At 60.1% G+C, this 23,322-nt stretch overlaps 9 protein-coding genes and 1 non-coding gene across 10 annotated transcripts; 7 read left to right on the top strand and 3 right to left on the bottom strand.

Annotated features, from left to right (window-relative positions):
* Position 1: 1 nt before the first annotated feature.
* Positions 2 to 121, top strand: PLICBS_r0016. The gene has a single exon (XR_010602347.1). It is a non-coding gene; the product is annotated as a 5S ribosomal RNA (ribosomal RNA).
* Positions 122 to 371: 250 nt separating this feature from the next.
* On the top strand, positions 372 to 879 carry PLICBS_008543 (uncharacterized protein; the record flags this gene model as incomplete). The annotated part of the gene is made up of 2 exons (XM_018323924.1): positions 372 to 670; positions 786 to 879. The coding sequence occupies 2 exons, from the start codon at positions 372 to 374 to the stop codon at positions 877 to 879; spliced, it is 393 nt and encodes a 130-aa protein (XP_018177103.1).
* A 331-nt stretch (positions 880 to 1,210) lies between these two features.
* On the bottom strand, positions 1,211 to 1,897 carry PLICBS_008544 (mitochondrial chaperone Frataxin; the record flags this gene model as incomplete). Its single annotated transcript, XM_065601409.1, has 2 exons — positions 1,211 to 1,465; positions 1,541 to 1,897. 2 exons carry the CDS (start codon positions 1,895 to 1,897, stop codon positions 1,211 to 1,213), a joined length of 612 nt encoding a protein of 203 aa, XP_065457481.1.
* A 512-nt stretch (positions 1,898 to 2,409) lies between these two features.
* On the top strand, positions 2,410 to 3,041 carry PLICBS_008545 (sigma-adaptin 3A; the record flags this gene model as incomplete). The annotated part of the gene is made up of 2 exons (XM_065601410.1): positions 2,410 to 2,478; positions 2,544 to 3,041. The coding sequence occupies 2 exons, from the start codon at positions 2,410 to 2,412 to the stop codon at positions 3,039 to 3,041; spliced, it is 567 nt and encodes a 188-aa protein (XP_065457482.1).
* A 148-nt stretch (positions 3,042 to 3,189) lies between these two features.
* PLICBS_008546 (uncharacterized protein) lies at positions 3,190 to 3,731 on the bottom strand (the record flags this gene model as incomplete). Its single annotated transcript, XM_065601411.1, has 3 exons — positions 3,190 to 3,309; positions 3,362 to 3,432; positions 3,488 to 3,731. 3 exons carry the CDS (start codon positions 3,729 to 3,731, stop codon positions 3,190 to 3,192), a joined length of 435 nt encoding a protein of 144 aa, XP_065457483.1.
* A 429-nt stretch (positions 3,732 to 4,160) lies between these two features.
* Positions 4,161 to 7,592, top strand: PLICBS_008547 (cytosolic leucyl tRNA synthetase; the record flags this gene model as incomplete). Its single annotated transcript, XM_018323923.2, has 2 exons — positions 4,161 to 4,238; positions 4,296 to 7,592. 2 exons carry the CDS (start codon positions 4,161 to 4,163, stop codon positions 7,590 to 7,592), a joined length of 3,375 nt encoding a protein of 1,124 aa, XP_018177102.1.
* Positions 7,593 to 14,779: 7,187 nt separating this feature from the next.
* On the top strand, positions 14,780 to 15,193 carry PLICBS_008548 (uncharacterized protein; the record flags this gene model as incomplete). The annotated part of the gene is made up of 2 exons (XM_065601412.1): positions 14,780 to 14,975; positions 15,042 to 15,193. 2 exons carry the CDS (start codon positions 14,780 to 14,782, stop codon positions 15,191 to 15,193), a joined length of 348 nt encoding a protein of 115 aa, XP_065457484.1.
* Positions 15,194 to 16,152: 959 nt separating this feature from the next.
* On the bottom strand, positions 16,153 to 16,463 carry PLICBS_008549 (diphthamide biosynthesis protein 3; the record flags this gene model as incomplete). Its single annotated transcript, XM_018323920.2, has 2 exons — positions 16,153 to 16,215; positions 16,266 to 16,463. The coding sequence occupies 2 exons, from the start codon at positions 16,461 to 16,463 to the stop codon at positions 16,153 to 16,155; spliced, it is 261 nt and encodes an 86-aa protein (XP_018177099.1).
* A 627-nt stretch (positions 16,464 to 17,090) lies between these two features.
* PLICBS_008550 (uncharacterized protein) lies at positions 17,091 to 19,379 on the top strand (the record flags this gene model as incomplete). The annotated part of the gene is made up of 4 exons (XM_018323919.2): positions 17,091 to 17,606; positions 17,659 to 17,874; positions 17,922 to 18,595; positions 18,650 to 19,379. 4 exons carry the CDS (start codon positions 17,091 to 17,093, stop codon positions 19,377 to 19,379), a joined length of 2,136 nt encoding a protein of 711 aa, XP_018177098.2.
* A 1,504-nt stretch (positions 19,380 to 20,883) lies between these two features.
* On the top strand, positions 20,884 to 22,850 carry PLICBS_008551 (uncharacterized protein; the record flags this gene model as incomplete). Its single annotated transcript, XM_018323918.2, has 4 exons — positions 20,884 to 21,173; positions 21,230 to 22,349; positions 22,412 to 22,715; positions 22,813 to 22,850. The coding sequence occupies 4 exons, from the start codon at positions 20,884 to 20,886 to the stop codon at positions 22,848 to 22,850; spliced, it is 1,752 nt and encodes a 583-aa protein (XP_018177097.2).
* Between the last annotated feature and the right edge of the window lie 472 nt (positions 22,851 to 23,322).

The raw sequence follows: 23,322 nt of genomic DNA on the forward strand, positions 1-23,322 counted from the left end.
CACATACGACCATAGCCATAAGAATATTCGGGATCCCGTCCGCTCTCCCATAGACAAGCTTATGAGCGGCAGATTAGTAGTTGGGTCGGTGACGACCAGCGAACACCGGCTGTTGTATGTTTTTTTTTTTTGGCATTTCATTTAATTCTTTGAATATAGACTCTAAGTTGATGTTGTTGCTCTAATGAGGTTGGCTGGGACAGTGAGAGCACCTGAAGTTCTGGACGCCTGACGTTGTCGCCGCCCCACTTTTTTCTTGGGAAGCAGAGTTAAAGGATGAACCTCACCTGCCGACTCAGCAAAGAGCGCCGCCACGGACAACTCAACCACCGACTGCCTTCACACCCGGGGGCCAAGCGCACAATGAAACCATGACGACCGGGACGGACATCATCCACGCCTACCGGCACCTGTACAGGGGCCTGCTGCGCGCGGTGCAGTTCTCGTCGCCCGCGCGGTACGTGGCGCGCGACCAGCTGCGCGCGGCGTTCCGGGACAAGGGCGCGGTCTGGGACGCCGAGGGCGCGAAGCGCACGCTGTGGTTCGTGCAGGCGGCCGCGCGGGAGAGGGGGCTGGAACACAGGGTGCTCAAGAACCTGCTGCGCGTGAGGCTGCTTCGGGCGCGGGAGGGGGCCAACTGGCGGAAGCGGCTGCACGAGAGCAAGCAGAGGTGAGTTTTTGTCTCTAGAGAGATGCGCTGCCTCCCGTTTCTACACTTCTAGCTCGGGAGCAGACATGTGCGGAGGTTGATGCTCAGCGAGACCGGCTGCTGATGACTGTCGCAGGAATGACATGAAGGCGGAACAGGAGACGGCCATGGAGCACTACGACATGACGGTTGCCATGTTGAACAAGAGCATGGGGCTATGCCTGCGATGAAGGAGCTTCAGAGGCGGAAGCGAAGAAGCAGCAAACGCATGACACGAGATACATGCGACATGCGCCCAGCCGGATGCGCTTGGGGGCGCCTACACTCGAGGGCATGCAGACCCCCAAGATTCAGCTGTCCACTCAGTCACACGCGCAACTCGGCATTGATCACCCTGCTCAAGCGCAAACAGAGCCTACGCAAGGAACATCGCATTGGCGTCTCTCCAGAGCAGATGGGTAGCTTTGTACACGACGATGACTCTCACACCGCCAGCGGGTAGCCATATCAGCACACCGCGGATAATACAACATTGAAGACTCCTTCTCCCCAATGATCTGACTAGCTATCGGCCGGCAAGTCAACCACGACATCCAGCTCCTCCAGGATGAGGTCGTTCAGGCTCACGCCGTCCCTCGTGTAGATCCAGTTGCCGGACCCCGTGCCTTCCTTCTCGCCTTGGCCTTCGCCGATGATGCACCAGTCGTAGCGCTTGGGGCCGGAGATGGGTGATGAGAGCCAGATCTGCTTGTTCGGGGGCTGCTTGTTGATGACGTAGGTTCCCTTGTCCGCTACATTGATGGTCATGACACCGGCCTGTAGGTAAGCGCTGTTAGAACCATACAAGCTTGATGGAGTTGAAGAGGGCCTTGGCGCAGGGCGGCTACGTACCGAGTACTCGATATCAATGTCCTCCCTCGCATCCTGCAACTGCTCAAACTTGGCCAGCACCGTGTCCAGGTACTGGTCCGCCAGCTCGTGATACTCGCTATCTGACAGCTCCGCGACGCCGACGCTCGGCTCCGTCTTGGCGGTCTCTTCCTTGACCGGGTTCTCGGTGTCGGGCATGATGCCCTTGGTCCGGGAGGCAGATGCCGAGAACAGCCGCCTGGCGCAGGTGAACTGCTGCGGCAGGACCACGGCCCGGGAGACGCGCGGAGCGACTCGGAAGCTTGCGCGGGCGGCGCAGGAGCTTCGGGCTGTGCGCGCGACGAGGCGCGAGGCCTGGGCGATGGCCTGGCGAGCCATGATCGGGACCAAGAGCGGACGGTGAACGCCGACGGGAAGCGACGGGAGGGATTGGCTCGAAGCCCGTTTCGCGAACGTCGAGACGCGGGAGGTGCGGAGTGGACGAGGACCTCGAATGTTGTACGAGGACGGGAGTGTCGCAGCTGTCTTGCACTGCGGCGACCAATTGCCGTTACTATGGCCGGGTGAGAGGTGGAGGAAGAGTGCGGAGGTCGACGGTTTGCTGAGGGTTGAGGTCGCATCGAACGGCCTGCTGAAGCTCCCCCACTGCGGTACGTCAAGCTGCAGCGCATCAGCGAGCTGCTGCAAGCTGCCAATCCGTGCGCCCTGGCTGGCTGGCTTCGGCTTCCCGCTGGGGCCAGTCATGTGCCACCAGCCTGCGGCGGTGTCGAACGCTGGCTGCCCCACCACGCCGTGCCCACCAGTGGCCTACGATCCGACATCCCCCATCATCGGAGCCTGCGCCAGTTCGCGACGACGGCGATGACGAGCTGGGCCTCGTCCAAACGACCATGATCAATGCGTTTCTGGTCTTCAATGGCCAGGGTCAGCCCCGCCTGACCAAGTTTTACACGCAGCTCGTACGTTCCCCTCTATGCGCCCCAGGCCTCACGCCGCCGACTCCCATGCTTACGGTCCGCACCAGGAGACGAGCATCCAGCAGCGGCTGATATCCGAAATCTTCACCCTCGTGTCGAACCGCCCGGCCGGGTCCTGCAACTTTCTGCCCCTCCCGCCGCTGCTGGCCGCGTCGGGCACCTCGCACACCTCGTCGCAGGAGCAAAACGACGTGCCCTCGCTCGTCACCTACCGCCACTACGCGACCCTCTTCTTCATCATCATCTCCACGTCGACCGAGTCGCCGCTCGCCCTCATCGACCTGATACAAGTCTACGTCGAGGCCCTGGACAAGCTCTTCGAGAACGTCTGCGAGCTCGACCTCATCTTCAACTTTGAGACGCTGCACGCCACGCTGTCGGAGATGATAATAGGGGGCGTGGTCATCGAGACGAGCCTGGACCGCATCGTCTCGGGCGTTAGGGCGCAGGGGACGGTGGCCAAGAGGCCGGTCAACGAGGGGCGGAGCTCTGCTCTGAGCTCCGGGCTCGGCATGAGCGGGAGCTTTGCGTGGGCAGGGAGGTGATGTGATTCAAGCCGTGCCTCTCTAAAAGGAAGGAGTAGTCATAGAGCCCCCCAAGAAATGCCGGGTTATCCGTACATGTCCGCTCGATAGACGAGCACAACGCCCCAAAACGCCAGAGATATGGTACATGTGTGTGATATCGTACAGCTCATTTAGACTCCGATTCCGCTCCTTTTGGGGTAGGGTTGACGTCCGGCGCATCCTTGCGACGCTCGTATCGCTTGTCGGGGTCGAGGACTCCAAAGAGGTTGGCCGCATGCCGGCGCATCTGTGTTTGGTCAGAGACTTGTGCCTTTTCGTGACTAACTGAGCTGAAATACCTCTTCGGAGGGCTTGTACTGCTTCCCCCACCATTCAAATTCGGAATAGAATAGAAGCCATACCAAGGCGGCTAGATATTGAACCGTCAGCTCCTTCTGTGGCAACGGGGCACGGACGCGGCGTACCGGCAATGGTCGCAAGCTGTGCAAACTTGATTCCCTTTTCCCACCTCGGCGACTTGCTCGCGAGCAGGATGCGCCGCTTGTACTTCTTCTCGAACCGGAGTTGCTGCTGGTGGTTGAGCTCCTTGAAATTCGGCGGCCAGACCTTTCGCGCCTTGTACGGGTTCGCGGCGGCGCTCAACGGGACCTGCTTCGCGAGCGGCTCCTTGGCCGACTGGGCCATGCGCCTGAGGAGAGTCGGGAACATGATGCCGAAAGTGTGACTCTTTCGCCCCCGATGCAGGACGACCTTTGGCCAGCGACAGTTGATGTATCGTGTGACGCAGTTGACGGTCGTCTCTCAACGGCGGCGGAACCAATCCCAGCCTAGGCGGAATAGGGCAGCCACCGCACCGCCTCAGCGAACGGGGGTCTAGCGCCACACCGCCAGCGAAAATACCCTGGCAGGTTCTGCCCCGCGATTGATTTTCACCCCTCCTCAACCCAACACCTGCCCACGAACCACCCACTGTGACTCAACCGCGCCTCGAGGACCGCCAGACCGACAGAAGCCCGGCGCATCTGGCACCCGCGACAGAGTCAAGACTCGGGCCCCGAGAGACGCATAAATACGGCGTCGGAGCTCTGTTGATCCCGCCACGGTCCGATTCCCCGTCACCGCAGATTTGACGCGACAATGGCTGCCACCGACTCCGTCCCCAAGGCCATGGAGGGCCTGAGCATCTCTCAGCCCAAGACCAAGGAGCTGAAAGGAGTACGTCCGCGCCTTGCTTCCATCTCTCTGCTGAACACTTTTGTTGACCTTGCCCAGACCGAGAAGCGCGACTCCCTCATCGCCGTCGAGAAGAAATACCAGCAGCAATGGGCCACGGAGCACATCTTCGAGCAGGACGCCCCGTCGATCGAGGAGGTGCCCCTGCACTCCATACCCGCCGCCGAGCTGCGCGCGAAGCAGCCCAAGTTCTTCGGATGCATGCCGTACCCCTACATGAACGGCGTCCTGCATGCCGGCCACACCTTCTCGGCCAGCAAGGTCGAGTTCGCCGCCGGCGTCGCCAGGATGCAGGGCAAGCGGGCCCTGTTCCCCATGGCCTTCCACTGCACCGGCATGCCCATCAAGGCCTGCGCCGACAAGCTGGTCAACGAGATTAAGCTGTTCGGCCAGGACTTTACCGGGTACAGGGAGGAGGACGAGGCCGCGGACGGCGCCGCTGTCCCCGCAGGCAAGGCCAAGAAGGAGGACCTGACCAAGTTCACCACCAACAAGAGCAAGGCCAACGCCAAGACGGCCAAGCTCAAGTACCAGTTCCAGATCATGAAATCCATCGGCATCCCCCAGGAGGAGATTCACCTGTTCGCCGACCCGCAATACTGGCTGGAGTTCTTCCCGCCCCTGGCCATCCGCGACCTGAGCAACCTGGGCTGCAGAATCGACTGGCGCCGATCTTTTGTCACCACCGACGCGAACCCGTACTACGACGCCTTTGTGCGATGGCAGATGAACCGCCTCAAGGAGCTGAACAAGATCAAGTTCGGCAAGCGCTACACCATTTACTCCATCAAGGACGGCCAGCCTTGCATGGACCACGACCGCGCCGAGGGCGAGGCCGTCAACCCGCAAGAATACACTGCTCTGAAGCTCAAGGTCCTGGAGTGGGCACCCAAGGCCGCCGAGGCCATCAAGGGCAAGGTGCCGGAAGGCTCTGAGATCTTCCTCGTGCCCGCGACCCTGAGACCTGAGACGATGTACGGACAGACCTGCTGCTTCGTGGGTCCCAAGATTACCTACGGTGTTTTCAAGGCTGGCGAGAAGAAGTACTACGTCGTGACGGACCGTGCCGCGCGGAACATGGCCTACCAGGGAATCCTTGCTCAGGAGGGCGTCATCGAGAAGGCCGGCGAGATCCCTGGTGCCGACATTGTCGGTACCCTGGTCAACGCACCCCTCTCGCTGCACACTGAGGGCGTCCGCGTCCTGCCCATGGACAACGTCCTGCCCACCAAGGGCACCGGCGTGGTCACGTCGGTCCCGTCCGACAGCCCCGACGACTTTGCCACCGTTTCCGAGCTGGCCAAGAAGGCCGACTTCTACGGCATCAAGAAGGAGTGGGCCGAGCTGGAGATCTTCCCCATTATCCAGACCCCTTCGTATGGCGACCTCTGCGCGCCATTCCTGGTCAAGAAGCTCAAGATCGCGTCGCCCAAGGACACCAAGCAGCTGGAAGAGGCCAAGGAGTTGGCCTACAAGGAGGGTTTCTACCAGGGTATCATGGCCGTTGGCGAGTTCAAGGGCGAAAAGGTCGAGACCGCTAAGCCCAAGGTCAGAAGCCAGATGATCGATGCCGGCGACGCCTTCGCCTACTCTGAGCCGGAGCGTAAGGTCGTCAGCAGATCCGGAGACGACTGCATCGTGGCCTTGATGGACCAGTGGTACCTGGACTACGGTGAGGAGTCGTGGAAGAAGACCGCCCTGGAGTGGGTTGAGAACGTCAACGGCAAGGGCCTGGAGACCTGGACCCAGGAGACCAAGCACAGCTTCGAGGGCGTCCTGAACTGGCTGAACCAGTGGGCTTGCGCCAGAACTTACGGCCTGGGCTCGAAGCTGCCATGGGACCCTCAGTTCTTGGTCGAGAGTCTGAGCGACTCGACCATCTACATGGCGTACTACACCATCGCACACTATCTGCAGAAGGATCTGTTTGGCCGCGAGAAGGGCATCGGCAACATTGCGCCCGAGCAGATGCTTGACGAGGTGTGGGACTACATCTTTTGCCGGCGGGAGCTGAGCGAGGACGTCCTGAAGGACTCCAAGATCCCGCAGAAGACCCTGGAGAGCATGCGGCGCGAGTTTGAGTACTTTTACCCCCTGGACGTGCGAAGCTCGGGCAAGGACCTGATTCCCAACCACTTGACCTTCTTCCTGTACGTCCACCTGGCCATCTTCCCGCCGGAGTACTGGCCTCGCGGTGTCCGTGCGAACGGCCACTTGATGTTGAACGGCGAGAAGATGAGCAAGAGCACGGGCAACTTTATGACCCTGCGGGAGCTGGTCACCAAGTATGGCGCCGACGCCGCTCGTATCGCCATCGCCGACGCTGGCGACGGCGTCAGCGACGCCAACTTTGAGGAGGATGTCGCGGACAACAACATTCTGCGCTTGTTCAACCTGCGCGAGTGGTGCGAAGAGATGGTCCGGGAGCAGGACGACCTGCGGACCGGCGAGCCCAACTCGTTCCAGGACGCGCTGTTCAACAACGAGATGAACAGCGTCACCGCCGAGGCCGTTGAGCAGTATCGCCAGACCAACTACAAGCTGGCGCTGAAGGCCGCCCTCTACGAGCTGACGAGCGCACGCGACTTCTACCGCGAGGCCTGCTCGGCCGGCGGCATCAAGATGCACAAGGACCTGGTGTTCCGCTACATTGAACTGCAGGCCCTGCTGATGGCCGTCATCGCGCCGCACTGGTCGGAGCACATCTGGCGCGAGGTCCTCAAGAAGGACGGGTCCATCCAGAACGCCCGTTTCCCTGATGTGCGCCCCGTCGACGCGGCGCTGTCGGCCAAGAGAGACTACGTGCGCAACACGGCATCCAACGTCAACTCGGCCGAGGGCCTGCAGCTCAAGAAGAAGGCCAAGGGCAAGGAGGTGTCGTTCGACCCGAAGCAGCCCAAGAAGCTGACCATCTACATGTCGGCCCGGTTCCCGTCGTGGCAGGCCAAGTACATTGACCTGCTGAAGGAGATGTGGGACCCGACGGCCAAGTCGGTCAACGACAAGGAGCTGAACGGGCGGATCGCCAAGATGGGCGAGATGAAGAAGGCGATGCCGTTCGTGCAGGGCCTGAAGAAGCGCCTGCAGAACGGCGAGCCGGCAAGCGCCGTCCTGGAGCAGAAGCTGGCGTTTGACGAGAAGGAGACGCTGGCGCAGATGGTGCCCGGGCTGTCAAAGACGGCCGGGCTGGTGGCGTGCGAGGTGCTGGTGGTGGAGGAGGGCGGCAAGAAGGGCGTCAACATGGCGGACGGCAAAGAGGTGGACATTACGGTACCGATCGCGGAGAACTCAGTGCCCGGAGTGCCCACGTTTTTCTTTGAGAACGTGCAAGCTTGAGAAAGGGGCGCGCGCATGTCTGTGTGTGACGAGGAGCGGCTCTGGCTGCGGCTGTTGGTGTTAGAAGCCGATACATGATGCGTCACGAGGCTGTGAGAGTTAGAGGACGCAGCAGACTAGAGGTAGATCTTTTTGGGGGGAGTTATAAAAAGAAACATTTGTGCGTCGAAAGAAGCAGTGGCCACGCAATGCTGGGGCTGCGCGAGTCGTGCGTGTGCATGTGCAGATGGGGAAATGCCGATTCGTAAATGTCGCGCGGAGCTTTCAATGGTGGCCAAAAGTCCGAGTTTGATCATATACTTGGTACAGGAACTCTGCGTCCAACCAAGCCAACGGAAGGGGCTTTTCTCGTATTGGGGACGCTTACATGCCCACACGAGCTGACGTCGCCGTCGTCACTCTACTTGGTAACAACGGAGATAGATGGATGGACAGACAGACGATCAACAGGGAGGGCCCTAGCACCACCATCTGAGTGAGGCCAGGGGACTGGCCGCCCCGTGACTGCGATCAAGTCACTACTGCCTCGCCAGGGATCAAGGGGCGTAATGTACGGAATGGAAAGTCGGGTGTATGTACTAACGTTATGTACTGCACCTGCAAACCTCCGAGGCATGACGCGCGTTTGTCATGGGGGGGGGGGGGGTTTATGATGAGGGAAACGAGCGCGTGCCCGCCCCAAACAAATTCATGCGAGCTGCTGCGTCGCACGACTACGAGGAGTGGCCAGACGGCAATGCAATGCATGAAGAGGGCATGATGGCACTCCCCGGCCACACGTCTCTATGAAACGAAACGACCGGCCCCCCGGGGCCCCCTTGATCTGCGCATTGAACCACGGATTATACGGAGCACTCGTGCGCTGCTGTTCGTTGTGAGTCCTCGTCATCAGGTACAGTACAGTACAGTACAGTACTCATATCATCATCATATGTATGTCAATGCGTGGGCTGCGGGCAGGGACCACGACCACGACCACGACCACGCCACGCACGGACCGACGAGCGCTGTGCCCGTGGTCTGCGGTCCTCATGCGCGGCGGCGGGCTGTTTTTTTTTGAGTAGTGCTGTTCGCACAGATAAAAAGTACTAGCCGCACAGATAGACCCACAATCCACTTTCGTCAGCCAATCATATGCCTCTAAGGCCGCCACACACAATTGAGTCCTGGCAATGGGGTCAACACCACAATAGGTGCCTGCGCAGCCTTTACAACACATCGCGGCCAATGCCTCTCAACGCCGCGCCGCGCCGCGCCCGCGGCGGCGCCGCTGCTCGAGGCCGGTCTGCAACATCACGAACTGCTTCAATAGCGTCACCGGCTGCGTCAACGGCATCACAGGCTACGTCTGCCTCGGCCTCGCAAGACGAGGTTATCCCGGCTACGCAGCTGTGACTGCAGTCACGCCCGGAGCCCGGCAAGGTCAAGGGACCCGACCCACGGACCTCGGAGCGGAAGAACATACCCCCGACGTCATGACATTGTGAGGAAACCACGGAAATGCGTTTTTTGGGCGATTTAGGCCCTGCCGGCGCCGCGGCCGGGGCAGACGAGGTCAGGGGCGGCAGATACAGTCGGTAGTAGTGAGGGCACAGTCACGGGCGCCGCCGGCCCGGCGAACGGAATAACATATATCCGATTGTAATGACATTGTAGGGAAACTACGGAAATGCGTTTTTTAAGCGAATTGAGCCCTACCGGCGCCTTACTGGCCTCGCGGGTAGCGGCTGCGTTATGAAAACACGATTCGATTGAGATTTCGGGATGCATTCTAACGCGCCGCTACCGTCCCATGCCTATACACCAAAAATGGCTGTGGCGGCATAGGGGTGGGGCGCTAACCCAGAATTTTATGGAACATCTATGCGGCCAGCACTTTTTATCTATGCGAACAGCACTACTCTTTTTTTTTTCTCTCTCCTGGTGCAGATGATGCTGAATGGGGCTTTGCTGCGGGCCGTGCATGCCATGCCATGCAATGCATGCATGCACCTCATGAATGCGATGCCCGTGGCCCCCCCCCGTACTCTTTGCAGGGCATTTTCTTCTCCAGGCACCGTGTGGGCGGCGGGCTTGTGGGTGTCTTGGCGTCGACGTTTTCTGCAGAGCTATCGTCGTCGTCGACGAGCTGCAGGATGTCGTGATGCGCTCGTGTACTGTACCAGGTAAAGAAACAATAGCATATGTGGTGTACCGGATTTCGTACCCATGAAGGTACGGTGCCGTATCGTTTAGTACGGTACAGCACGGGCACGGCGGTTCGCTTGCATGGCTTGGCCGCAACGACGAACAAAAAAACCACAGTGGCGGATGCCGTGCTGCGGCAACGTTGGCTGGCTGGGCGGGTGTTTGTCGTCGACTTGTCGACTCGTCGGTCCGCACGGCACGGCGGCGACCAGCTGGCTGGCTGAGTGGCAGACAGCGAGGCAACACAAGGGACCGATGCCCTATCCACAAGACCGACTGGGACCGTTGTTTTGTCGTTGCCATGTTACCGTGTTGCCATGCCATGCCGTCCTCCTCTCCTGGGGGGGTGTTCTCGTATGATGCACGTTCTCGCGGCGCGTGACGGGGGCGGCCGGGGTGTTGGCCCGCGCGTTTGGAGTGATATGTATCACTCAGCACGATGGCCCTTTACACAGGGTATGAGGTACTGTGCTGATGTACACACAGACGGTGCTGTGCCTTATCATACCCGTGCCGGGGCGGGACGCCGCCGTGCGACCGATGGTGCCTGAAGTGCCTATCGGCAAGCGGCAACCAATGGCGGAGGAAAACCCCGTTCCCCAGGCCAGTCCGGACGTGGGGGAGAGAGATGGGCATCGACGCCTCTGTGGTCCGTTTCCGTCCCTGCGCTGGTTTGTGGATGGATGGATGGGTGGATGGATGGACCAGATGAAAGAATGCGGAGGGTACAGTACAGTACATCACGTACATAGTTACAGCACTGGGACCCCATTGGGCGTATGGACGGGACAGGATGGCGGACCGTGAGTTGCGTTGTGTGTTGTGTGTGTAAGTGACATGTTGGCCATTAGAGACTGGGAGCACAGATGTCGCCAGCGGGGAGGGAGAGGGAACAGTGCCAACGCGAGGCGGACGAGAGGCCATCACACCTCCTCGTTATCGAGGCCGCCAGACCGGCGATACAGTAGCGTAGTGTGGTGTACTGTACTGTAGTAGTCGCTTTGCTTCGTTGGGACGACGGCTCCTCTCTCACGACGTGGGAGGTAGGGACGTAGCTTGCGCAGGTAGGTGAGCTTGGAGAGGTGGTGGTGATGTGCTTGATGGAGGGTTAGCGCGCCTCGTATCCAGCCGGCAGTGCATGGCAAGTGGGTGTGCCTTCGGCAGATGGACGGCGCGCGCTGTGTGGTGGAAAACGACAGACGACGCGCAAGCTGCTCTTGCCCCCTCCCGCCCATCTCAGGAGTACTACTAGTAGCAGCAAGAAAGCTCACCAATGGCTCGAGACTTGTGCCTGCCCCTTTCCGACGCGGGGCCGATTCCCGTTCGCGCGGCTGTGCGACGCTGTACGAAGTACAAACGTACATTTTCGCACATACTACTACCTACGTGCGTGCGTATCAGGAGTCAGGGAGTCGGGGCAGACCTCGCAGACGGCCGCCGCAACTCGAGGCCGCTGGCAGAGGTGGGGAGGAAAGGAACCTGGTTCAGCCCAGCAGTACGGAGTACTTCGTAGAGAGGGTCAGAGCCCCCCCCGGACGGAGGCACCTGCCGCTTTTTCCATCTCATCTCGCTTGTGCAGACCGACTTTCACGGGGGAAGAGAGCAAAAAGCCGACGAGAGAGCAGCAAGCCCGAGAAGACCAAAAAAAGAGAGTTCAGTTGACCTTGGGGGATCTTTGGGCCCGGATGGGCGGCTCGCTTGTCCGAAAGAACCGAGCAACAACATCCCACTACCGCGCGCAGGGCCCTGCTCTGAGAAAAAAAAAAGAGAGGCGCAGGCAGGGGGGAGTGGACGGTCGGAGCGTTCGTCTGTCCCGCGTGGTGTGCCTTTCTTCTGCGTCTTGCGTGCGCCGTGATCGATCTTGCGCGCAAAGAAAAGGAACGGGAAGCCAAAGGGAGGGCGTCAAGGGCGTCGTCGGATGCAACCATGCCATCTGAACGTGGCTCGAACGGGCAGAGGAGGAGCTACAGCAGCAGCTCCAGCAGCGATGGGTACTAGAGTGATAGCGGTCGTGGCACAGTATGAATTGTCTCAGACGAGGCCGGCGGCCGGGCAGGTACCTACCTACCTCTCCCAGGTACAGCAACAGCAACAGCAGCCAGCCTGCCCGGTCGTCCATCTGGCACCCAGCCTGGAGGTTGCTGTAAGTCCGGGCAGCCTGCCGCCCGAGGGCCTTCCACCCGCAACCAGCCAACGCCCACGCCGCCAATGGCTTCGCCAACGGCCGGACGCCGGGCACTGCCAGACTTGACCTGGTGCGGAGCCGACGGCCGGGCCGCCAGCTAAACCACAGAGCCACTGGAACCAGAAGAGAGCCAGAAGACAGCGCCAGAGCCGCAGACCAGCCAGAGACGCGCCAATTCAAATGCTACCTTTACCTGGCGCAATCACCGCTGCCTGCCATCTGCCTGCGTACAAATGTACCCGCCAGGGGTGGCGCGGCCCCAGTTCAAGCAAGCTTTTTTGTCTCTGCTCCAGTTCCAGACCCAGAAAAGCTTGTTCGACAGTGCCAGACGCGCATCCACCATCTCACCCCCCCAATCCAATGCCTGCCTGCCATGCCCATGTTTCGAACGGTCATGTTCCCGTCCCTCCCCCCCGTCCATCCAGCTTCCTTCACCGTCCACCGTCCACCGTCGCCGTCGTCGCCGTCGCCCATTGAACCCGCCGCCGCCGCTGGGCCCCCGGTCACGGTAGTCCGCTCCCGTGGACGGCAGACGAAGGGTAGTAGTAGTCTGATTGCGCATTTCATCTCGCCCGTTCGCGTGACGTGACACATTGCGGTATGGTACGGCACCGGGTACTCGCAGACAGTGCGCGCGCGCGCGGGCGTTGTGTGCCGCCGCATCATCATCCCATGTCGACGACACCGTCAGATAGGCCTCCTGCGGCAATTGACAAGAAGAGCCTCCTCCGCGGCCGACCAGACCTGGCTAAAAGGCCGCGGCAGCCTCGTCGCCTCGTTCGCCGGTTATTTTTGCGTGGCTTCTGGCCCCCCCACGGGCGGGCGTTGATCGTTGCTTGACTCGAGTGGCATGATGACGCAACGTCTGCTCCGTACTCCGTGCGCCCGACCTGCTCCATCCTCTGAATGGGAAGGGGGGATCCATGTCAATTTTTCCCTTCCCAATCGCCGTGCCTTGCTTCGAAACGCAGGCAGCGGGCCGAGCAAAAAAGCCTTGGTACAGAAAACTGCTGCTATCTTCCTTGGAAGCCCACCTCTAGGAGGCGGCGCCTTCGGCAGCGAACAATCGGAGAGCCTCCAACCAAAAAAAGCTTCTGGACGGTTGGTTCGTTCGTTACGTTGGAGGCGGCGGGATCGGCGATGATAAGCTGTAACCTCGTCCATCTCCCAACGGGCACGTTGGGCGGACGACTGGCGAATGGGCCCCGGTGCAATTCTCGGGCGCCCCCAGCATCCATGGATCCCCGCCAGTCAAGCCAGGGGGTGGTGGTACTGCAGTACCTGCGGCGGGCGAGTCGTGCTGTGCAACGAGTGCGAGCTGAGCAAGATGAGGTACCGGCCGAACCCATCCATCTCGTTACGGACGGGTTGGCAGGCCGGTCGGGCTGCTAAAACCTGCGAGATGGCGCAAAGCGGTTTAGGCGGGTGGTCGTTTCGGTGGTGCGTTTGCGCGAAAGGCCTTCATCATGGCTTCATGGCTGGCCCCCCCGGAGGTGGGCCGGTGGCTGCTGCAACCTGCGGGTGGGCGATGGATTGGGGTGGGTGCATGCCCGTCCAGTGGGTGGGCTCCAGTAGTAGGTGGCCCCCGCCAGTGGCCCCAGTGGCACTCCACTGGGCAATTCCCTTTGGTAGCGCAACCTATCGCTGTGGCACACGCCAGGACTGGACTGGCAAAAGTGTCGCCGCCTTGCATCCCGCGCCCGCCCCGTGTGCCTTGCCTGGCCTGGCCTTGCCTTGCCTTGCGCGTTCCCGTCGTTCCCTGGCAGGGGGGAGCCTTGCCTGACGTGCGTTGCTGCGCGCTGCTGCAGGACGGGAGTCGTCCGGCGAGGTACTATCGGTGCTATCGGTACTACCACTCCGTCGGCCACTAACCCAGCAGCAGCTTATCCCGGTGCCCGAGGCGGAAGCTCGATGCAATGGGCAATGGGCCGCGTCTCGCCTGGCCGCCTCTGCCGCAGCTCGTCTCCGCCGCAATCAATTCAATTCAATTGCTGGCCGGGTTGTCTGAGAGTGTCTGCCTGCCTGCCGCCAGTCGGTGCAGCACAGTACTCTAAAAAGGTGCCGCAGCGGTAGGTAGCCCCGAGTACCTACCGACCGACTCGTGCTGTACGAGTACTGGCACCCGGCGCACCGCGCTGCAACGCAACTTTACTTGGTACCGTAGGTACCGCCAATACAGTACCTACCGTGTCCACACGGCAGAAACCTGGCAGGGACAAAAAAAGGTGGCGCGCATGCCGCACTTGGAAACGTGAGAAAGAGGTGTGTGTGCCATGGAACGGCCGCCGCCAGGCCTGGTGGTGGGGACGCCGCAATCAATGGTGGTGCCCCCTGCGCCTCTGGCTGGAGCCGCTGCCGTCGCAGGCCAGGCCAGCCCAGGCCACGACAGGTTTCTTCGCAGACGAAAGCGGAGCTCGCTCGTCGTCTTTCTCCCTCCTCCTTGCGCGCGTGTTCCCCATATAGTTATCATGACGGCCAGCTTCCTGCTCGGCCCCGTCCTCCTCTCCGTTTTGTGGGATCTGTGATGCCATGCCCAGACCTGGGGTCCTGGAGCAACGCCCGAGCCTGTCTTGACCCACGACGACGACAAGTATAACACAACACACAACACAACACCACACAACACCACACAACACCGCGCCGGCCTCGCCCTCGCCCCCGTCCCCGTCCCCGTCCCCGTCGTCCTCCCGTCGTTGTCGCTGCTGGCACCAACTCGTCCAACGGACCGGACCATCGTCGTGTCTCTCTGCCAGTCAGTCCGCGCAACCATACAACCACCCATTGCGCCCTCGCGACCGCCGACAAACAGCCCACCATGTGGCGCCTCGCCCTCCTCGTCGCCCTCGTGTGCGCCGCCGTGGCCGCCGCCGCGACGTCTGTCGATGCCATCACAGCGTCGCCTGCCACATCACTCTCCGTCGCATGGACCAATCCCCCGACCGGGCCCGCGAGCCAAACCTCCAAAGCCGTGTCCGTCGTCGCGCTGTCAGAACCGCTTTCCAATGGAACCAGTAAGCCGCCTCCCGGGACCGGGACCGTCGCCAAGCTCGTTCCCCCATGCTAATTCTTGGCTGCAGCCCACTTCTCGTCCACCGGCGTACCGACTGCCCGACCCAATGCCACGACGTCTCGTTCCGCGCAGGTAACGGGGGGCGCCATCCCGCAACAGATGCAAGCTTCCATGGCCGGCTTGCTGGGGTTCTGCATCATGGGGTTGGTCATGTTATAGACGGAGCTATCGGGATATGAAGTAATGACGCCGTACGACGTGGCGCGGCCCCTGCCCGCCCATCATCCATTAACATAGAACACGCCTCAGGCAGGCCAGGCGTTTAATAGCATAGAGATACCACCAGGCCAGCGGCGCCGTCCAGCTTGGACGAAGCGCCTCGGCCGGCGTTGCCCATGCAGGGCCTTATTAATTTATCAGCCAATTCGAGTTGCGCCATGCAGAACTGCTGCATGCTGCTGCATTGCTGCACTCTTGCCGTTATCGTGACATGTACTTCGTGACAACCGGCAGGACAACACTTGGCACACTCGTACGAGGGTCGGCTTGCGGAGCAAGGAGCGAGCCCCGTTGCGGTACAATATTAACGGTATATTAAGTGATGGGATCAACGCAGATCTTGTCGTCCTTCTCAGCTGTTTTAGGGGAGCAGTGACTGCCAGTGGCTCATCTGCCATGGAGATTGTCGCTCCTGCGGCGACGCGTCCGGCAAAGCCCTTGGTGCCTAAGCGAAGTTGCGCATGTTGCACAAGACAGCTCGTCGATGTCTCACCAGCGGCTGATTGCATGCTGTTTGCAGAGCGAGCCGCGGGTCGGATATGTCGTCCTGAGACACGCACCGCCTTCGAACGCCGCTGTCTCAGGCTTGGGAGCACCCGCGTGCCTCGACAGTTGTGATTACCCCGGCATCTGTCGTCGCCGCGGTCTGTGCGGCATCATCGTACTTGGTAGATGCGCAATAGCGTCAACAATATTGGACGGCCCAGTCCTTGAGCGTATGGCGACATATCAGACGCCCTTTGCCCTGAAGCTGCCAGCATCGCAGGAAGCTTTGTGATGCCGTGGCAAACGCACGACGGCTTCCTGCAAACAAACTGCATGTGGTGCTCGTATCGGAACGTGTGGGATGGTCGGCATTCCCGTCGCCTTATTTAGATGTCGTGCTGGCCTTGTGGTATTTACACCGCGACGGGGACCTGGCCCCCAGGGTTGCTCGAGGGCGGCGGCTTGGGCAGATCATCCTAGACGAATCAGCGAGTGTGACTCTCGATTGTAAGGCTGGTCAACTCACGAGGTCAAAGATGACCCGAATCATCAGACTGCAGCTGGGGCAGACGGCAATGTCCTGCTCATCGCGGAGATCGTCCAGGGCAATCTGGAAGCGGTCGCCGCAAGGACAAGGGTAGTGGTAGAGTTGCTGCGCCTCGTCAAAGGTCATGTCCTCGATTTCGATTTCATCGTATATGGAGAGATTCTCGTCGTCCGACATGTTGAACGGCCTTGGACAGGGTCTCGGTCGAGGCTTAGATGGTTGAGGAATGTGGTTGTCGATGGTGAGTCGACATGAACAAGGCCTTGCCCCGCGGCCCAGAAGGGACCAAGAGAAAAATTTACCCCACAGATGTGGCTCGTGACTGGTGGCTGGTGAGGCGGTCTTGGCAGTGTACGAGTAGCGTGGTCCACTGTAGTGCAGTGCATTTCCCCAGCTTGCGCTTGGCCTTGGCCAGGCCCGCAGCGGCAATCACATGCCCGAATGCTAGCGGCAGGTGCTGCTGTGGCCGTGCCTGCCTGTCACTGGCCAGAACTGGGGGAATCGCACTTTGGCCGAGGGAGCGCAGCCGAGCCAGCCATCCTGGGGAAGGCACGAGACGGTCGACGACGAACTGCCTGCCTTCTCCAACCTGCCATCTTGGAGATGCCATCTTCTCACGCTTCGTCGACCATCACCTAAATCTGCGTGACGGAGCACTCAGCACATGTTTCTTGCGCTGGGATCGACACCGACGAGACCGCATAGCCCGTTTCCGACCGCCGCCACCGACCGATGCGCCGCGGCTCGTGATAGCTGACCTCCCCTCCGTCACCCTCGCCCTCTCCCCCCGTCCGTCGGCCACCCATGGCAGGGCAATCCAAGTTTGGCCTGCCCGGCGATCGCACGGTCCGCAGCATCGTGTCCGACCTCACCCGGCTATATCTCTCCAACCGCTCGCGCATCTCCCGCGCCGTCTGGATCACCCTCTTCGTCGCCCTCGTCAACCGCGTGCGCCATGCCATCTCGGAGCAAAAGGCAGCCTCCGCGCGCGAGGCCGCTCAGCGCGCCGCCCGCCGCGGCACCGTCTCCGCCACCGACGGAGGCGAGGCGCCCAAGAAGAAGGTTGCCCTGAACCGCGACTTCTTTCGCTCGCTCCTGCGCCTGCTGCGCATCGTCATACCTGGCTGGCGCAGTTCCGAAACGCGCATGCTCATCAGCCACAGCTTCTTCCTCGTCCTGCGGACCCTCATCAGCCTGCGTGTTGCTGAGATGGATGGCGCCATAGTCAAGGCCCTCGTCAAGGGAAATGGCAAGGAGTTTCTCACTAGAATCGTTTGGTGGATGCTTATCGCCGTGCCTGCAACCTTTACCAACTCTATGGTGTGCACCGTCATTGCTGGTTATTTGAGTGCAAATTGCTGACATCCTGTAGCTGTCATACCATCAAGCGGAATTGTCCCTCAAGTACCGCACGAGACTGACGCAGTTCATCCACGACAAGTACTTGTCGCAACTGACCTTTTACGGCATCTCAGCGCTGGACGACCGAATAAAGAACCCCGACCAGCTGATCGCGGTGGATGTATCCAAGTTCTCCAACAGTCTGGCCGAGTTATACAGCAACCTGGCCAAGCCGCTGCTTGACATGGTTTGTTCTTCGCTCCTGCGCTGTGGGCGTCTGCTGACTCTCCGTAGACCATATACACCTACTCCTTGTCCAAGAGTGTTGGTGGTGAGGGCGTCGTCTTCATGTCACTGCTGGTCCAGCTCTCTGCCAACGTCATGCGCGTCTTGACGCCGCCGTTCGGCAAATATGTCGCTGACGAAGCCCGCCTCGAGGGCGAGTTTCGATTCCAGCACTCTCGCCTCATCGATTACAGCGAGGAGGTGGCGCTGTACGCCGGCCACAAGGCCGAGAAAGACACCCTCGACAAGGGCTATTTCACTCTCATCAAGCACGTCAATTACATCCTTCGACAGCGCTTCTACCACGGCTTCATGGAGGACTTTGTCATCAAGTATTTCTGGGGCGCCCTGGGCCTTGTGCTCTGCAGCGTGCCCGTCTTCTTTAAGATTCCTGGGCAGGCCGTGATGAACATGGGCGACAGGACCGAGTCGTTCGTCACCAACAGACGGATGCTTCTCTCCGCGTCTGACGCCTTTGGAAGGATCATGTTTTCCTATAGGGAAATCATGGAGCTGGCTGGCTACACCTCACGAGTCGCCTCGTTGCTGGACGTCATGGACGACATCCAGTCGGGCCACTTTGAGAAGAAGCTGGTGTCTTCTTCGGGGATAGAGGGCAATGAGGCCGTGCTGCAAGGCCGTGGCACAGTCCATGAGAGCAAGGACATTACGTTCATTGACGTGTAAGTGCGCAAGAGTCTGGAAGATGAGACGTGTAGGCTAACGAGTGCAACCAGGCCCATTGTCTCGCCTAACGGAGACGTTCTCGTCAAGGCCCTCTCCTTTTCTCTCAAGAATGGCGACCACCTTCTCGTCGTCGGTCCCAACGGCTGCGGCAAATCGTCATTGTTCCGTATCCTGGGTGGTCTGTGGCCCGTCTACGGCGGGACAGTCTACAAGCCACCCTTCAGCGCCATCTTCTACATTCCCCAGCGACCCTACCTTTCCCGCGGCTCTCTCCGCCAGCAAGTTATATACCCAGACTCCCTGCGTCAAATGCGTGCCCGAGGTGTTACCGACGCAGACCTCTTCTCCATCCTGAAGATCCTTGGCCTTGAGCACCTGGTCGAGCTGTACGACGAAGGCTGGGATGCCGAGGCTGAGTGGCGCGACGTTCTTTCTGGCGGCCTGCAACAGCGCGTCGCCATGGCGCGCCTGTTCTACCACCGCCCGCAGTACGCCATCCTCGACGAGTGCACCAGCAGCGTCACCCTCGAGACGGAAAAGGTCATGTACGACAACGCCAAGGCGCTGGGCATCACGCTCATGACAGTCAGCCACCGCCGCAGCCTGTGGAAGTACCACACGCACATTCTGCAGTTCGACGGGCAAGGCAACTACATCTTCACCAAGCTCGACGCCGACAAGCGGTTGAAGCTCGAGGACGAGAAGGAGGAGCTCGAGGTGAAGCTGCGCCAGGTGCCAGAGCTAGAGCGGAGGATGGAGGAGCTGAAGTCGCTATCATAAAGCGGAACGCGTATCACAGAACGAGTCCCAAGCGACTTGTTCATGGCTGCTGGCCTCGGGGCTTCTTGGATACACCGGAAGAGATGCTGCGTGCACCCGCGCTGTACATTACAGGGGATGATACATAATAGCTGACGAGATATGTCAGGTATAGAAACCTGCATCCGCAATGTTGACAATGACCAAAGCCGTTCAGAGAGATACCAACTCAAGATTTGGAGCTAGCCCTTGGGCAAGTGTTGGCTTGCGAACGCGGGAGGAGTCGTTTCTTTTCCATGTCTGATTGGATTTCTCGAAGCTCTTCGCAATCACCGTCGTCAGTGACAAATCCGGCGAGGATGGATTGAGTCTTGAGGCATCGGGCGCTGGCTTGGTTCCGCGGTAATTAGTGTGCGTGTAAGTGAAAGTCACGTCACCCATCCAAAGTCACCGGGGCCACACCAAAGCAAAATGGACAAACGGCTTTGGCTGTTACAACCTCCGCCGTAGGGCGACTGAGATGTGACGGAACCCACAATCATTGCTGTTCCAGAGACGCAGAGGGCTCGGTGTGGCGTTGCGCTGTGCTGATGGCAGTGATTGAGGGCCAGGCCATCGCTTGTGGCGGAGTCGGGTCAGGCGCCCGGTCAGGCAGTTCGCCCTGGCGGCAGGTGCCGCGAACCCCACAGGCGGTTCTTGCCGTATTTATCCATCCGGCAAATGAAGTTGATATACGTTGTAAGGTATCATCAGCTTTGCCTCAATCACTCTCTCACAAGCCGTTGCCAACCTCGTTAAACTGCCTTTCCATGCGGCCGCGAGCCTCATAGACGACTTCTGGTTGGAACTTGGCGCTGCAACAAAGGCTGTAGGTCATTGCACTGGCTGAATCCAACAATCCGCGACCCCACGGTATGGTCGTCGAGGAACGCGACAGCATTTTGGTGAGCTGATCGATATGTTGTCTGTGGAGCAGTTCCGATTGCAACATGAAGCAGCATGGTTTCTGGTCATTCAGATACAGGTCTGAAGACTTAAGACCCTCCGCTCCGCCCCGAAAGACGATCGCGAACGGCGACGTTGGCCGAGGCAGACTGGCGCAGCCGCAGCTGATGCCACCGGCCCCTCTGCTGCCTGCCTCCGCCACCACCCCCGGAGGACTCCAACATTCTGGTCGCCCGGCGCGTGCAGACGCCCGCCGGGCAACGCGACCTGTGAGGCCTGGTGACAGCTCCGGGTTCATTCCGCCTGATGCGCCTGGGGACCTCAGCACGGCCGCCGCCCGAGTCGCACACTACGTTGGGAACCTGCCAGGCAGAATGGCGCTTCGCCGTAGCTCAACGCACCTCTATGTCTCGAAACAATGTCCGCCGATTTAATTCTCCGGCCGCGCAGCAAGATGCGTCGTTTGGGCAAGCCCCCGTCGGAGTGATCAAGCATCCTCGTTAGGCCGGCGTGTAAGTCAGCCAGCCCAGCAAAGCGCGGCCCGCATCCCCATCGACACGGCGCACCACCATCGGCAGTCATGCTCATCCGAACAGACATTGAGCCTGGCAGGCTCCTCATGAGCGAGCAAAGGATAATAGTCGGCATCGACTTCGGCACCACGTACTCGGGCGTCGCCTGGGCGGAGACCCAGCGGCCCGACAGGCGGGTCGCCGTCAACTCGTGGCCCATCAGCACGTCTGCCCGCGAGGGCGAGTCGTCGGACAAGGTGCCCACGAAGCTCAGATATACGAAATGCGGCGACGTGCAATGGGGCTTTGCGATCCCCGACACGGCGCCGCAGGACGAAGTGATTGAGTGGTTCAAGCTGTGCGCACTTACGTGTCCCCGCTCGATGAGAAGCTGCATACTGACGTCCGAGAAAGGAACTTGGATCCTTCGTTGGAGCAGGTCAGCCAAGATGCTGCGACTGGTATGGGACGTGGGAGCCTCGGCGCAGACAGAATCGTCACCGACTACATGTCTGCCCTGAACGAGCATCTCATATACACCCTCCGTCAAAAGCTCGGAGACGCCGTGGCCAGGAACATGCCGCTAGAGTTCGTCGTTACTGTGCCGGCCATATGGAGCGACCTGGCCAAAGACAGGACAAGAAAAGCGTGTCAGAGGGCGTTTGGTCTCTCAGCGTCCCAGTGTCCAGTCCATCTAGTGTCTGAGCCAGAAGCTGCTGCCATATACGCTCTGCATGGCCTCGACCACCACGGCTTACAAGTCGACGACACCATGGTCGTTGTCGACGCCGGCGGCGGCACGGTGGACTTGATATCGTACACCATCACGGGGCTGAAGCCCATCCTGCAGGTCGAGGAGGCGGCGCCAGGGACCGGTGCCCTTTGCGGCTCGACCTTTCTCAACATGCGCTTCGCCAAGTTTCTCAAGGCCAAGTTGGGCAACGAAGAGGGGTTTGACGACGAGGTCCTTGCCGAAGCACTGGAGGCTTTTGAGAAAAAGGTCAAGCGGCAATACACGCTCGGCGCTGACCCGGACGACTCGTTCGTCATCCCGGTGGGCGGCCTGGCCAACAACAAGGCCCTCGGCATCGCGCGCGGGCGTTACGCGCTGAAAGGCTCCGACCTCAACACCATCTTTGAGCCGGTCGTTTTACAGGTCATCAAGCTGATCGAGGACCAAATATCCGCCAGCGGGGCGCCGGTCAAAGCCATCCTGCTCGTGGGCGGCTTCGGCGCCTCGCAGTACCTCAAGGAGCGCATCCGTGCTGCCGTCGACCGCCGTATCCAGATACTGCAACCGCCAAACGCCTGGCAGGCGGTGGTGCAGGGCGCCGTCATGAAGGGCCTCGCCAACAGCGCGCCCGAGCAGCTCACCCTGGTGCAAGTCCAGAACCGCAAGGCGACGAAGCACTACGGCACCGAGTGGAGGACAAAGTACGACCCGAAGCTGCATTCACATCTGAAGAATAGACGGCATTGGTGTGGCCTCGATGGGTGCTACAAGGTGTATGGGATGGAGTGGTTTATCCAACGGGTACGTCTTACACAGCCTATTTGATGCCCGTGTGTCACGATCCCATATCTGACGATATGCAGGGCGACCGAGTCTCCGAAAACGAACCCTTCTTCACATCCTTCGTCTGGACCGGCCTAGTCAGCCAAGGGCGCATCCAAAGGATCAAGATGGACATCTACTGCGACCAAACGCAGAGGGACGCACCCGTCGCGCGGGACGACAACGTCCAGCTCCTCTCCCGCGTCGAGGCCGACGTCAGCCACATCCCCGAGCACCAGCTCGCCCGCCGCCTGGGCCGCGACGGGCAGTGGTACTACGAACTCAGGTGCAGGATCGAGGCCGTCTACCTGTCGGCATCGACGAGGTACACGCTCTTGTACAACAGTAAGACTTTCTTTTCTTTTCTCGCTGTTGACCCTGCAGGTGGCCCTGTCATCTGCCCCTAGATACATGCTGTGCTGACTTGACTTGCCGCGTATAGACAAGCGGTATGATACCGTCACTTGCGAATACGTCTAGACGTACGTACCACCAAGTAGCGCTAGAGTAGTTGCGCGGTTGGTTCATACGATCAGGTTATCGCAAGATTATGTGAGGGGCAACGGTAAACAAGAGGGGGGCCTACTTCTTCGTACAGACCGGACACTGGTCTATTATCTAGCTCTGGCTTCATATCACACCTTGCGAGGCTTATTATTCGAATGCTAATTCACACACCCTTTCTCGTCCCTCGTCGACGCTACACATCTGACCTCACATCATCCCCAATCCCCGACCCTGAATATCAAACACCACCAAGATATTCAGAAAAAAAAGAAAGCCGACGTGGGCGTGAAATTGGTATGGTATGACCTGTGTGCAGATTTCCCCTTCCCTCCCTCCCCCCCTCCCCCCCTCGTCATGCCTCTCTCTTCCATCCCACCACCTCTCCCTAGCGACAACGACGGCATCATCCAGAACACCCCAAAGCCAAACCAAAACCAGCACCAAC

The sequence above is a fragment of the Purpureocillium lilacinum genome (assembly GCF_023168085.1).
Source record: "Purpureocillium lilacinum CBS 284.36 DNA, scaffold_6, whole genome shotgun sequence".
Lineage (NCBI taxonomy): Eukaryota > Fungi > Ascomycota > Sordariomycetes > Hypocreales > Ophiocordycipitaceae > Purpureocillium > Purpureocillium lilacinum.